Source organism: Geospiza fortis, unplaced genomic scaffold (assembly GCF_000277835.1).
Source record: "Geospiza fortis unplaced genomic scaffold, GeoFor_1.0 scaffold40, whole genome shotgun sequence".
Taxonomy (NCBI): domain Eukaryota; kingdom Metazoa; phylum Chordata; class Aves; order Passeriformes; family Thraupidae; genus Geospiza; species Geospiza fortis.
In genome coordinates, this window is record NW_005054297.1 from 12,556,870 (window position 1) to 12,572,778 (window position 15,909).

Consider the following 15,909-nt stretch of genomic DNA (forward strand, 5'->3'; position numbering starts at 1 on the left):
GGAAGGGTGCCAGTTATCCAAAGCTATCCTGAACTTGCTCTGTACAGCTTTTTCACAGAGGTTCTTTTGCAAGGGTTAGCTCAGTCAGTGCTGTATTTGCTGCATCTTACAGGAGCTGTCTCATGTTTTGCTTTTTCCTACCCAGCTTTACCACAGCTTTGGATTCAGCACAGGCCTGGCACCGTGTAATGCAGGGTGACAGCTCATGCAGTAGATGAGTCATTTTTGAAAAGCCTAATGAAATTAAAGCAATATCAAAAGACAGTCATCTAACATGATTCTGCTCAATAGGGCAGGTTCCACTAGCCATTATAAATAGAGGAAGATGTGTAACATAAGGAATTACATGTATGAATTCAGATTTGAGTTTCATGAGAAATCCAGTAACAGCTTCAGATGATGCCTAGAAAAAGGCTGTTGCAATGACAGGACATAAAAGGAAAAAAATTACTTCAGGGCACCCAGGCCTCTGTTGTCAGTGTTTAATCTGTTTAGCTAAAGTATTTAAACTCTAGCTTGTAAAAATACACAAAATGAGAGATACAACGTCTTTTATTTTTACAAAAAAAGCTGGTAAAAGATGATGTAAATAAAAGTGTAATGCACCCCTAAATAAAACTACCTCTCCCTTGTAAATACTTGTTAAATTAAGAACACCATCTACAGTACCACAAAACCATCAAAATAATTAAATTTTATCAGGGACAGGGGGAAAAAAATACAGTGAATATGAATGTGCCTTGACCAGTTACAGAACTTGTTAGGATAACATAACTACTGTCAGCAGTCCAACAGCGTGCACAGTGCCTTCAATTAATGCATTTCAGCATAATTACATTTCTAGTAGGGCCTAATTCCCCCAAAAAGGCAGAGCTGAGAATTTCAATTCTACATTCTAAACTCTGGGATTAGAGCCCATTAAAAAAAATCACAGTGGGTAAGAGATGTATATAAAAATACTGGGTGTTCCTTTCAAATCACAGGAATTGTGGGACTACATTCTTTTTTTTCTGTTTTTTTTTCTGTTTTTTTTTTTTTTCTACAAAATGCTATGGGTTTCAACAGAATCCAGTTTGTTTTATGCTACAGACTTTGACACTGAACCATGAGTATATTGCCTGTTTGCATGTTTTGGTAGTCAGGGTTTTTTTTGTCTTTTTTTTTTCTGTAGTCCCAATTCCTTAGGCTTCAGTTGAGTCATGAAGATGCATATACATGCCTTCAAACTCTTCAAACCCTGCAGGCTACTCAGACTGCAAGTACTGCATGTGACTACCAAGAGGGAATGCCCCCTTCTCCTCATAGCTTTATACACCTACTGTTTTAACAGTGCATTGCACAAATTTACATGAAAAATACTGGTTTTGCACTATACAGTTTCTAGAATATATACAGAATAAAATAAGTTAACTTCTAATGAGAATTGCTGATGGGCAGCATATATCTTTAATATACATTTTAAAGTCTCTGCAGGCAGCTACTTTTTGGTTAGTTGTTATCAGTATTTTAACATAAGCACTGGTCAGAGAACTGAGCAGCATTCCAATAAAGTTAACAGATATATTATTTCTTTTAGAAACACCGGGAAATCCCAGTTTAAAATATTATTAAATGTCCTAACATTTACACACTATGAGGATTAGATCTAATAAAATAAAATTTCTTCAAAAATAATCTTGCAGCTCTTTTAAGCATGCTCTGAGACCTTATTTAACAATCATCCATACCTTCAAAAAAACAACTGTCACATAGCCATACATTCTAACTCACACACGTTATTTCCTTATAACTGACAACAAAAGCAAATAAAACACTGAGAAGTCAATGGTTTTTGCAGTCATATATCATTCTACTCATGTTTGACTGCACATTCTTCATGACATTGCAAAGTGTCTCATTAGGTGTTAAGCTGATGGTTTTACTGCTGGAAAGCCAGGAAGCCTTGCAGGTCTTCAGCCAAAATAAACCAGCTTTGATTTTAGCCTCATCCCACCTGCGATACTGATCCAACCTCTGGAGGCTGTTTTTGCAAACATCCTTTATGGTTCTGTCACAACAGAAAATAATGCATATGTATGCATTGTGTTTAAGCCCTTTTCCTTTCATGTAGTTTTTATACATAAATTTAATAAAAAAATACTACTGCCACACAGGCTGCTGTGTAGAAAGAGCAGTCAAGTAGGATGGTCACTTCAGTGTTCAGGGTTTTACTTGTGATGAAACAGTTTCTTGCTGTGATAAAAGTGTGTTGTTTGTCAGGATTGCTGGAGGTTTGTTTTTGGTTTTTTGTGAAAGGTGCTCAATAATAGTCTGAAGTATCTTCATCATCAGTTCTTTTCTAAATGACAGCTGTTCAGAATCCAGTGGTCACAAGATTTATTCCTGTTTGGATCTTCCCCAGAAGCTGACAGGATTGCACCATGCGGAGAGACTCTCGGATTTCTAGATTAAGTTCCATCAGCTTTGAGCTGGCCTCAGACATGTCTTGGTTGGAGCCTACTACTGCAAAGCTGCCAGTCTGGCCAAGTGTCTGATGACGGAAATAGATGTGCAGCAATGTTTGAACTGGGTCATCTTCAGAACTGCCAAAGATGTCGTGGGGCCAAATAGATCTGTAAACACACAGTTTGATTTAAACATTAAAAAAAAAAGTTCAAATGTTCTTTTAAAAGATATTTGAACAGAAGACAGGAAAATGCAAGGGAAAATAACTGCAATTTGCATTTAAAAATCAAAAGTTTAAATACTTTTAAGCAGATGTTTGAACAAAAGACAGAAAAATGCTAGAGGAAAGTTTCTTCCACAGCGTCCTGGTAAATAACCATATAATTTCTCAGAGATAAATTCTAAATAAGTACTACTAAAATTGCTTTTTACTTTTCTTAAATTACTGAAAAGAAAACCCCAAAACTTGTAATGAAAGGACAGTGCTTGTCCTTTTCAAAAAGGACATCTGACAAGAACTGAGAAAAAAAAAAAGGAATAGTGCTTATCCCTGTTTTTAATTTAAAATGTCTATTAAGAAACTCAAGATCTGAAAGCAAGCCTTAAAAACTTACCTGAAAGCCTTGACCTGTGCCACAGCTGACACAAATTCCCTGTTTCTCAGGGTTTCAATGAGGGAGTGAATAGCTGTTTCTGTGCTAGCCTGGGCAGCCTCTGCAATTTCAATTTCTTCAATACCACTGTCAGACACTGCCTCGGCCTCTTTCAGGCAGCTCTCCAAAACAGCAAGTTCTTCAGACATGTTTATTACCTAAAACAAGTATAATTTATCGCTTTTAGTTTAAATGTATTTCAAGCCAAAATAATTTTCAGAATATCAGGTTTTTATTTTTCGTCCTCTGTGCAATAAAGAGAAATTGAAAAAGAACACCCAAATATTTTCTGCAGATACTTAAGTATACAGTTAACGGCCCAAGCCTGCATGTCAATTATTTGGGCTTTCCCTGATGAAGTTTCCCTCTTAGTTCTTTTAAAATTTATTAAAAAAAATAAATAAATTTCTTTTCTCCTTTTGTTACTTAATAAGAAACTGAGAAGAGTAAAACATTTCAGAAAGGTATTAATTACCTTTCAGAAAGGTATGAGAGCAATGGTGCCATAACAAGGACATCTTAAATACGAAGGAAAAAATCTGGAAGATGGTAACCCAGCACAATAACAGTAGTGCAGCCAGTGTATATAATAATATCTTTGCCTTTAGCTGCAATGCATGAGTAAAACACGAGGCCATCTCTCAGAATATGGTTCTGCAGCTGACTAACTTAGGCGAGAAGTGGGACTGATGTGATGCCAACCTTCCACAGTGTTCTTCAAACCCAAACTTATTTGCAGCCTCTACAAAAATCTGGAAATACAAGTGAGGAACATGCACAGTTTTTTTTCTGAAGCTACTCATAAACCAAAGACTTTCACTCAGGATTTTCATGTTCCTCCCTAGTATATCAAGCAAGACCAAGCCAACTTTTTTTTTTCTGCTACCCCTGTTTATTGCATTCCAGACCCAGGGAAGAACTTACAGAAGGCACTATTAGTAGCATAATGCATACAACTCAATTAACATCACATATGTACCACGTGTGCACAGCTGAAAAACACTTCTTACTTCTGAAGTTACTACAACTAAAAATCAGGTATGAGAGGTGCTTATGCACTCCTACTTGTGCTTAGGATGGGGACTAAGGCTGCAGAGTAATTGAATGATAGCTGAAGTGCACAGTTAAGTGAATCAGTTGGTCGAAAGTGGTGATGTTTGCTATAGGAAACCCCAGGGCTATGGAAAGGCTCAGCTCTTCTGAGTGGACTTGATGTGCCTTGATTGTAGCTTGATTAGAATACACCAGGAGTGCTACTGAAATACTTAAAATCCTCATCATTGGACTCCCTATGTTCCTGTCTTTTTTTAAAGAGCTTTCAAGCTGTACAAAAATCAACACAGATAATTGAACATCTCAGAAAATTCTTGTAAGCTCTACTTAAATATTTTATTAATTGGCTGTAAAACAGCTGGAACCCTCTTCCAGTTTCTAAAAGGATGTCCCACTGATTAAAATGTTATCAAAATGTGTTTTAAATTATCTGCTTTTAAAATGTCAGCAATTACTAGCTGAATGGCATGGTTTTCATTACCTCTGCTTCTTTTTTGATTGTTTTTACTTGACTGATGAGTTTGCAATAGGCTTGGAACAGAAGCAGCAACTGGAAATGCAACTTGTATAGCCTCCGACACAACTCCAGCTCCTACAAATGTAAACAACACTGTTATACTCAGGAAGTGCAAACCCCCTACTATCCAGTGCAAGAGACAATAAATCACAACTTCTTCAGTAGAGTGTGCAACATCAGAAGTAGTTAATTTGGCTACTAAAGAAAATGCCAAAAATATTTAGAAGCTAACATACAGTAAGCTAAGAATGAAAAGCAGGTGAAAGCTTTATTCAGTTCTAGATTTACAAGTAGCCTCTCACAGAGATTTGAAGTTCACTTTTTAATAAGTTACATTTCCAAGAAAGGGGGTAGAGTGGGATGTGAAGTGATTCAAAAGGCATTTTGAAATGTCTGGAACATTTCAAGATTTAATGTCTTAAAATCAAGAGTTTCATAGATCACTTACTTTTATTGTTGATATTTTACTGTTTTAAATTCAAGATCTAATATCCAAAAGAAGCAGTTGTGGTCCATAAGTATAGGATCTTTCATAATCATTAATATTTATATTGTAAGCACAGTATATAACCTGGCCCTTAGCTTACACTGCCTGACAGAGTAGGAAGAGAATAGTTCCATTCCTGGAGGCAAGAATAATCTTTTGTTTATAAAAGGTAGCTCTTATTCTGCTTTAGAAAATAACACATGATATATTTTTAAGGAAATGAAATAGCAGTATTAATTTATGCACTGTCTTGCTTCCATTTTTATGACTCTAAAACACTAGTCAGAAATGCAGACAGTGTTAATACTGCTTCTCATGCAGACATAAAAGCTAGTGCTAATGGAATAATCTTTATAACATTCTACTAACTACAGGATCCTATTATCTACAAAGGACCAACAGTCTAATGGGTTAGATGATGCAAAACTGAAGCACACAGCATTTCTGTAATAGTCTAGGACAAGACATCATTATTTCACAAATGGACAAGACAGATGGAGACCAGTTTGGTGACTGGCATGGTTAAGTATTTGATAAATCAAGAACTGTCACTTACTGCTAGAATTTCCATTTGCTAAGCAAGAAGATGAGCAGGTCACAAAAATACAAAGAAAGAAAAAAGAGCAAGAATTAGTGTAGGAAATAATTTTAATTAGAGTAAAAGATGTCCCAGGTAAAATGGAGGAAGAAATACAAGTAACATGCTCCAAACATATCCTGAATGTAAAAAAATTAACAGGCTGAATTTGGTGTAAAATTATTTGTTGCTATAGCTAAAGATAAAAAGTACTGGCTTTGTTGTCCCACAGCATGAATAACACTCTTACAACCCTGTCTGGTCTTTATACATTGTGTAGTCTGAAAAGTGCACAAATTTAAGGTAATCAAAATCAAGGACACTTAGATCTGAACATCTGTACAAAGCTTCTTACTTGTTCTATATCCCAATAGTTTAAGCAAAAATAATGCATTTTTAAATTGGAGATGCAAAGTTAATTTGGATTCTTAATCAGTTTAGAAATTCTTGGGTTTGCTAAACTCAATTCTCAACCCCTCTGAGAGATTTCTGTACTGTAATTGCACTTGGTTTTTATAAGCCATTTCAGAAAAAAAATTTTGGGGAGGAGGGATAGGGAGAGAAGAGGTCAGAAAATGTATGTGTCAGACTAGGGATGTGAACTTCCCCACTCCTGTGCTTTGTACAGCACTGAGTGTACTGATGGCACTTAGGCATGTACAGTGGTCATGGCAAACCAAATCACAGAATCACAGAATATCCTGAGCTGGAAGGGACCCACAAGGATCACTGAAGTCCAGCTCCTGACCCTGCACAGGACAACCCCATTGGAATCATGGGGTTGTCATCATCATCATCATCAACCCCACACACCATATGCCTGAGAGCAAAAAAAAAGGAATGTAAGTGGATGTCTGACTCCCAAGAGACAGAAGCAGCTGAGCTTTATTAAGCACATAGCTGTACACAGTGTTATGGTTAGTTGTATACTGTGTGCTTCCCAGGGTATAAACACTGCATGGTTTTGTTACACTCCGTGTTTTTGTTTTGCACTCTGTGCTATTATATACTCAGCACAATTACCATATTTCTGATGCACAGAACACTGAAGATATAAAACCTTGAACTGCAGAAGTTAACAGGACTTTGATTAATCACTTTAATGAAGCACAGAGAATCAGATTTTGAGAAATGGCAGGATTGACTATTCAATAATTTTAGTCATTAAGTTCCAGTGTTCTTAAAGCCATGTCTCATTAATACTGTAAGCCATAATTAATCCCTTTCCCCCAAAACACACCTTGATAGCTACCTTTTAAAAATTCAGGAGAGGTTTTCCTTTAAAAATGGCTTTGTACTGCTTCAGTGTCTTTCACATACATGCTTACTTGAGAAATAATCTGATTTTTCTACCTGCCTGTCCTGTAGAAACAGTCAAGCCAGAGTCCAGATGCATTCTTTCAGGCTTAGATGTACTAATAGCAAGAACTGAATAATTAGATTTACTTGCAAGTCTGCTGGCAATGCACAAGGTGGAACAGAATTAATCTCGCTATTCCTTAGCTCTGTGGACCACAGTGCCAAAAATTAGTAAGAAAATCTTATTTGTGTTAGTGAATGAAAAGTATCTGTTTTTCTGAGCAAGACAACACTTACATATTTTTAGCATTAACTGGTTGACTGCTCAGACTTAGCAGCCCCACACTCCATTTACAAGGACTTTTGAAGAATTACCATCATGCCACCCTTGCAGGGTGGATTAAAAACCAAACTCAAAACAAGTCCCCACAAATAATCATCAGTGTGATTGGTCTCAGACTCCTTTTCAGAGGCCATCTTCAAACCCTGCAGAAAGGGGGAAGAATAGGCCAAATTGCCTTGCCAAGGAATCAGGGATTTTCTCTGTACAAGCTATCTGAAAGCCTGCATGTTGTTTGTCTTCCCTTTCTTAGTTTCCCCAACTACACAGTAGGAACAGTAACATTTACCTTCATGGTAAGAATGGTTCTGTTCTAACAACTAAATGTTAGAACAATTTCTTGGTGTGTGTAAACAAAATTACAAGTATGGACTGAAATATGTAAATGCTGCTTTTTCATTAATATTTATACAGCATTTACTGTGTTGTAATAGTAAATGTTATCTATTTCTAAAAATATACCGGTCAGTATACAAAGATGTATACTTAATGTAAAATATACCAAAGCATATTGTTCATAGGCAAGATAAAAGTCCTTGCAAATAGTAGCAAATAATTTTGCCAGTTTTGTATTACCTAAGCTTATTCACCTGATTTTTTTTTAATCTGCAACTTCAATGCAGTATAAAAATTAATATATATTACTACATTTTACTACTTTAAAAATTCAGGTACATTTTGTGATTTAGTCCAAAGATACAGTAAACATTTCTGTTGGTGAAGACCACATCTTCAACAGCAGAAACATGACCAAGTGCATCAATGAATGGTTCAACTGAATAAAAGAAATAAAATTCCTCCCTTTTCAGCTTGGATTTGAGGTTTTTGTCAAACTGTGATTGTGAAAAGGTTAAGTTCATCTGCTGCCTGCAGTTCTTTCTCACATCTTTCACTGTCCTTACCACAGTACTTTAGATGGCAGACTCCTTGTACCTACTAATGTTGGGTTTTGGATTTGCTTCATTTACTGTATCAATATTATGCAGCTTTTCTATTTTAAAAAACCCCAGTCCTAGTCCATTTTGGGAAAAGCTGTCACTTATTATAGCAATTAGTAATATTAAACACGGATACGTGCCATGCAGATACATACAAAATATTCAACTAATATTAATGGTTACTTAACCTATTGTTAGATGGTATTTTGACAGAAGTGTTTAATGAGCTTTTTGCTATACTGCTACTTTACTCCCTGTTACTTCTCACCCAAATATTGGCTCCAGAAACATCTTACTTAGTTCTAAGTTTTTGAGTAGACAATGTATCTGAGCATACAACCAGAATTTTAATCTTCTTTCCTTCTAGAAACAGCAGCAGAAAAGCAGACTTGCTGGTACACAGATGGTATCTAGTCTGCTTATCTACTCAGTGTTATTAAATCTAGAACCCAAGACGGATTGCCAGCTTTTATTAAGAAGACCCATTTTTATTGCCACTTCATGAGACTCTTGAGTTTCCAAAAGATAGGATGATAACTGAAATGAAAAGCTTTTCATACATTTTTAATATCTCTACAAATATTGGAATTTTTGTGCAATAAAGATGATTTTTAATCTCATATCCTGAGACTCACAAATGACATACACTTACCTGGGCATCTGTGTTAGTCCCATGAATACCATCATCAGTACCGAATGTCCTTTTGCAGTCTTCTAGCCACTGCAAAATAAATATAAACAAGATTGAACATCTTCTGACACAGCAAACTGAACACTGTGCTAAAACTGCTTAAGACACTTTGTCTTGTACATTCTTGGGTAATGTAAGAAATTTTGCTATGAAATAAATAGTTTACCAATGTTGTTTGCAGTGATGATATCCACTCCGATAGATCACTTTGGAACTTTTATTTCCTGTAGCCTTCATTACCCAAGATGGATATAGTACACTTCAGCACAAATACTAACCCATGATTGAATTGATACTGTTACAGGAAAATGTATGAGAGGGTGGAAGCAGAAATATCCCTCTCTACTTTCTGCACAAGTTTCACACTAATGTGATTTATCAGCCTTTAAAATAGAGAACTAATTCATATTAATTCTCATTCCCCTTAAGAGAATAAGCCTGTCACATTTCTTGGGACTACTTGAGAAACAGAAGGAAATAGAGCTCTCCTGTGTAAGTGCAGGTTTACAGGATGGAATGAAAAAACCCAAATTCTCCAGTGGGAGTTTAGCATCACCTCCAGTTCATACAAGCCAAGGAGATGAAGTATTCTTGCATTACACAATGCAAACCTGCTGGTTCCACTTAGGGCTGCATTTAACTTCACTTCCTATATCAGACAATAAGTTTATTAATTTCAGTGGGCAGTCTCTTTTTCTACCTTTAACCAACCATGCAAATTTCTCAAAAAATAACCTCTATGTGTACTGGCATTCCCATGAATTTCTGTGTTTCTATAAAGCATTTATAGAATCAAATATGTTCTTTTTGGACAATACAGCCTGATCATCCCATTGATAAATTTTTCTGTACAGTGCCAGCAACTGCAAGCATGGTTATTACTGAAATAGGAGTGCATCATGTTGAGATAAAGTGTATAATACCATCTGAAATGAAGAATAGCCTCTATATATCCAAGGAGGAATAATTTAGCACTGCTTGTGTTTGGTATCTTGAATCTCAGAGGGAATCTTGGTGACCTTTTTCTAACCTTTGTCTGATGCAAGAAAAAGAAAAATGTGATTTCCCATCTGCTCAATTTAATAAAGGTTACTTAGTGAATTAACTAGGCCAGTGTGCTCATCAAGAGGAGAAATGGAATTCTCTGAACATCACAGTGTCAGTTTCAATTAGTGACATGGATACCAACATCCACAGCAAATCTCATTTTTCTTTTTATCAGCCAGCCTCCATCAGGAACAATGGAATAGGTTTGCACTGCAACAAACAGCAGCAGCAATTGGGAATCTAGTATTTCTTTGCACACACCACCATTTAAGACCTTTTTTTAAATCTTAGAACCAGTCTGAATAAAGGGTGTGCCTAGAATAGTGTGTGTGTAAGCTTGCATTTGTCATTACATTTATCTGATTCAGTATCTTTATCCCTAATACACACATGAAGTCTAAGTAGTCGTCTTGCAAGAAAATAGCCCAAGCCTTTCACTTTTTCAATTTGATTCATGTGAATGCCAGCAGTGAGAGTGACAAACATCATCTATTAGGATAAAGTTTAAACAACAGTTTTTCATTAAAGAAATTACCATAAGAATTCTCCCAGTGGTTGATTCTAGAGGATACCAGATTAACATACAAAAATCTGTTAATTTTTATTTACTTTATTATACAGTAACCGAACCACTTATTGGTAATTTTTCTGTATGTTTCTATGAAAAAACCAAGGGTCTGCATAAAGTTGATGAAGCATTTTGCCTTAATACTTTCAAATTTAATAGGATACAAAGCACAGCTGTGTGTAACAACAAAAATTCAGATTTTACTTGAGGAAGTCTTGTTCAATCTTGCCCTATACTCTGTTTAAGAGGACAGAGTAAGAAGACAATAACACATATATCTAAGATGTAGCTTAGAAGATTCTTAGTTTACATTTAAAATACACCTTAGAAAAAAAGGGCCAACAGCTAAAGGAATACTTCTAAAATGTTTTAGAAAAGTAAAGTATTTGAGTAGTCACTGCTTCCAAATTAACATGCTCAATAACCACTTAAATAATGCCCTAAATTGTCTAAATGACATGCTATCAAGAGTCAGAGATGATTGGTCAAAGCTAAAAGTTTCTTCCTTCTCAGTACTGCTTCTTTTTATTTATAAATGATTAAATAAAAATAAAACCCTGACAAAATGCTCTCAGTTGTTTCAGAACAATTCCTTTAACCCTGTGAACCTTCTTCCTGCTCCAGTCACTCACAGATCTGTGGCATAAGACAGGCTGACCACAGAAACATGTTACTGGACTCCCTTTTTGACAGAAAAAACAATTCCTTCACTATGATATAATGACAGAGGGCATCAAACTGATGTATTTGTATTTGTTTACCTAGTAAAATAAAATACAAAGAAGTTCTTAATATCCAGCATGGATTTATATCAATTTGAAACATGGCAGTGCAAAATTAGATAATAATACCTTTAGTGCATTAGTTGCCATCTGAAAGGGTGTAATTTTAATTTGTTATACCTTGACAAATCAACAAAATACTATTGGTTATTGCTGTGATAAACTAGGCTAAATGGAGAGTTGATGTAAAATTCCTTCATGTTTGGACAGTCATCATTCTAATCACACACACATGAGTCCCTTTTTACCCTGTCACAAATCTTCCTGTCTGACCATGGGGCAAATCAGTTACACCCTCTGTGCCACAGGGCTGCTCTCTAAAAGGAGGAATGAAATACATTATGCTCTCATAGGAGTGCTGATAGCATTCTGCACTGAAGATTGCCAGACACGAAATATTACATTGAGTAAAATTATCTTAGTCATTAGATAAGCACTTTTTTCTGATTAAGCCTACAAGGCAAAATGTAGCTCATTATATTAGATCAAATAAATTGTTATTACCACAGAGCAGGGCAGAAAAATGCAGCAACTCCTTAACAGAAATGCTGGCCTGGATCCTGCAAAGAGTTTATCTTCATTAACAGTGCTGTGTGGCATACTTTAGCATTGGTTTCAAGGAAACCACATTTCTTTTGAGATCCTTTCCATAAAAAGGTGCATGTCTGCTCTATTCAACAGATGAGCTGTCAGCAATCTTTGAAAGGCAAAGGCCATAATTTCCTAATAAATTCAGCATGATCAAGAAACATGGAGCCACTTGTGCTGCAAAATATCTGCCAATGTTCTGCCAAAGCATAATGGCTTGAATTCTGGTTCTGTTTTGCATTACTCAAACTTGCCTATACTGCCATTGTCACAGCCTCAGAGGCTGCTGAGATCAGTAAAATTCAGCATGTTCAATCTTCCTAGAAATCATCATCTGTACAACAAAACCCCCATATATTCTCCCTTTCCCTCTATTTGCAAAACTCATTGTAGATCCATGTTTTCTTTTGGGCTCTTGAAATACAAATCCTACCTGAAGTTAGTATCTTACTTTCTGAAATTCACACATAGGTTCACAAAACCAAATATACAGACCTTTGCTACAGAAATTTTCTAAATTTCTTCTAAACTGCATTTCTTCGGAAAAAGGATATAACCACTAACATATACCTTGAAAACTAAACTGCATTATTCTAAGCAACACAAAAACATCATCCTCAATAAGATCCAGTTGTAAGATGAGCCCTAAATTTGTCTCTGTGTGACACAGCTGTAAAACCCCCATTACTTGTCAGTGCAGATTCGTCACCAAAAAGAAGTATAAGGAATTATTTAGCTAAACAAGTCAGTATCTGCGTTAGAATAAATGCATTGCTTTCTTGATTAGTTTTAATATATTGACCTGATCCTTGCATATTATGGGTGTTAATGCACTTGGAATTCCAGAAAGATAGTTATCTGTAAATGTCTTAATCTGGAGGTAAATCCCTAGTCTAATAAAATAAGTAGAACATAAATTTTAAAAATACCATTATTTATTGATATTCATGTTAGAAATACTTTAATATTTTTAAATTAGGAATGTGCTTTTCCCACTGTTAGTGGATTTGTGCAGTGTTATAATTAAAAATCAATTTCAGAAATATGTGCAACAAAAATGATTTACACATAATAAAAAACCCCTCAGGTTCTGATTATGGTAGTAAGAAAAGGAAACAGGATTTTATTTCAGAAGTGTTTTCCCACAGTTTACCTTTAGATGCCTTTGATGAGAGATAAGGACCTGCAACATTTTTTGATGACTAGGTTCTAATATTGTTGTTTTGAGATATAAGAGACTCACCTGTTCTGCTGCCTCTCTTTTGACATTATAGGTATCCAAATGTTCTTGGAGCTCTAGAACACTGAACTTCAATGTTTCTAGCAGGCCACAAGACAATAGCTGGAAGATAAAAGCAATCAAACTCTGTAGTCATGTAACATCTGACTATAACCCATACAGTCTAATATCTAAATTACATAATACAGAATCCCATGTTCACATTTGGAAAAAGAAATTAGAATTAGCTGGGCATGTAATCTGTGACACCTTTGAGCAAGTGAATTAACATATGTAGCTCTACCATTTAAATCAGTGAACAACAGTTTTAATTCCAAAATAAGAAGAGCAGTACCTAGTTAACACGTGAAAGAGAGATTTCAAAGCAATTTTTAGGTCTTTCATAATGAAGAATATTTGATACACACATACAACTAGTGTAAATAGAACAGCCTGTAGAAGGAAGCAAAGGTACTGCTGCTGGATTGCTCCTGTAGCAGCCCAGGGAGTATCCACTGAGGGTTACTTGGTCTTCTCAATATACAAAATATACTACCAGAAAAGCTTGTGCAGTCTGTAAGAAACAGGACTTGGTCAAAGCAGGAACCACTGGACATTTGAAGACTTTTCTACTATTTATGACTACCTCTTTTAATATGGTATCAGGATCTTTTTTCCCTCAGGGACTGCTACCTCAGCTTTCTTCCACACCATTTCTCCCTGTAGTTTTATTTTCACTTAGGTTTTTTTATTAGTCCTTCTTCTGACACTTCCTGTAATAAACATCTCTAACATGACATTTCCTCCCTCACACTGGTCAGTCCTTGCACACAATAACAGCTCTGGACTTTATCAGTGAGAATTAATTTGACAAACAGGTTCATTTAATTTTCATTATTTGGAGAGGAAAGATTTATTTATACAGTATTTGTCAATGTAACAACACTAACGTGTGTATGTCCATGTACACATGTAAGTATTTGTGTGCTATATTTATTTATATCCTTTTTATATTTGTGTTTATATAGATTTGTTTTTTTATTTTAAAATACACATGGTGTTTTAGTTAGGCACTAGTGTACCTTTTCTTAAGGCTTCTTATCTTAAAGAATTTTTTTTGTAAATTTCTACTGCTTTTAAAGTGACATAAGTAAAACAAAAAAAAAACATTACAGGTGGTTCCCTTGAAATGCACTATCTATATCATGATTTTTTCATTCTCATATTCTTAAGGTGAGAGCTTAAGAAAGAGTTGTCCCTTAGTACCAAGGGGAAAAAAGTAGGTCAGGGAAGTGTCTCACACTGGGCAGTAAGGTCAAAGATCGATCTACCTCAGCCCTGCAGCTGACCATCTCTAATGGCAGTTGTTTAAAGAAGGGCAAACCTGTGGTGATCCACCTGCCACAGAGTGCTTTCTAAGCCTCTGTCAATGTGTTCTTCTGCATATTTACAGGATCTGTCCAGGGCTACTTCTTCCATGAATTTCTTAAGTGGCTTTTTGAAAACATGAACAGAAACCATAAAAAGTGACAGCATTTCACAGTTTATGTATCACATGAAGGACCTTGGTTCTGTATGTTTTGTAAGTCACTGCTAGCTTAATTTGATCAACCTTAACATCAATTAAGACAAAAAGAAAATATTTTTTATCACTTATCCATGGTAAGACATTGATTGACAGATTTATCTTCTAAAGGGCTAAAAATCCTAGCCTACACACTCATATCTTACATGTACTTATTTCATCATCCTTGTGATCTCTTTCATTTTTTCCAGTGCTACTACCTTTGCTCTGAGAGCAAGGGACCAAGACTGCCCCCAAAATTCAGGATGTAGGTATACTGGGAATATATACATTAACTCAGTGATATTTCCTGTTTTGCTCTCTCCTTTCTTGATAATTCTAGCACAGGGTTTTCTTTGCCTGCTGCTAAACACTGAGCTGGCTTCTTGGATTAGCATCTATTATAATCAGGATTTCAACTTGCATGACAACAAGTAATTCCAAGTCTTCTCATTGTATATTTGTAGTGAGAATAGTAGTAGTGCATGTTCTTCTCATGCATCGCTGAATATATACATAAAACAATATAACAGAAAGAGGCAAAGTTGCTAGTAGATAAGTAGTCTTCCTTTTTCTTACTTGTGCAGAGAACATAGAATAAATATGAACAAGCAGGGAAGGTGAAGAGTAGTAAGGGAATGAAAGTGATATCTACTATCAGTAAGTTTCCTTACTGTTCACTGTTACAGCTGGAGCCTATTTTTTAAGAAAATGAATTGCTCACTGGTGGTTTCCAGTGTTTATGATACATGGTGGCTACTTAGGATTTTAATTCCCTTCTGATTTCAAAGTGTTTCTTTTTTCCACATATTAAATTTTGTATGTTACATGAAATGTTTAAACAGACAGATATTCCAACATGCAGGTTTGAGATTCTTACCGTTTCTGCATCCACAAAGACTGTTGGACATTCTGAACATAGCATCATCACTTCCAGAGAACTTTTAAACTTTGTTCCAATGCGCTGTAGACTTTCACCAAGAAAGCTGACTGAATCATTTGTTATAGATACAAACTTTCTTTGAATGGTCTAGAAGTCAAATCAGAAAAACATTTATCTTACATTGTGTTTTACTACTCTTCTGGCTTTTTAGGTAAGAATTTCAAAGCAAATTTCTATCCTGACAAGTTTTCATCACAT

The 15,909-nt window shown here is 35.6% G+C and overlaps 1 protein-coding gene across 12 annotated transcripts in view; it reads right to left on the minus strand.

Moving 5' to 3' along the window:
- Window positions 1-447: 447 nt before the first annotated feature.
- The window catches only part of FRYL (FRY like transcription coactivator), a 151,018-nt gene continuing 135,556 nt past the window's right edge, over window positions 448-15,909 (minus strand). For 9 of the 12 annotated variants that reach the window (XM_031065964.1, XM_031065973.1, XM_031065875.1 and 6 more), the window contains 7 exons: window positions 15,649-15,798; window positions 13,229-13,327; window positions 8,962-9,030; window positions 5,712-5,729; window positions 4,633-4,743; window positions 3,060-3,256; window positions 448-2,612 (listed from right to left, as the gene is read on the minus strand). In XM_031065964.1, the coding sequence (XP_030921824.1) occupies window positions 2,354-2,612; window positions 3,060-3,256; window positions 4,633-4,743; window positions 5,712-5,729; window positions 8,962-9,030; window positions 13,229-13,327; window positions 15,649-15,798 (903 nt within the window). In that variant the 3' untranslated portion in view covers window positions 448-2,353. The remainder of the gene's footprint in view (window positions 2,613-3,059; window positions 3,257-4,632; window positions 4,744-5,711; window positions 5,730-8,961; window positions 9,031-13,228; window positions 13,328-15,648; window positions 15,799-15,909) is intronic. The other 3 variants (XM_031065908.1, XM_031065807.1, XM_031065764.1) reach the window with 1 other exon arrangement.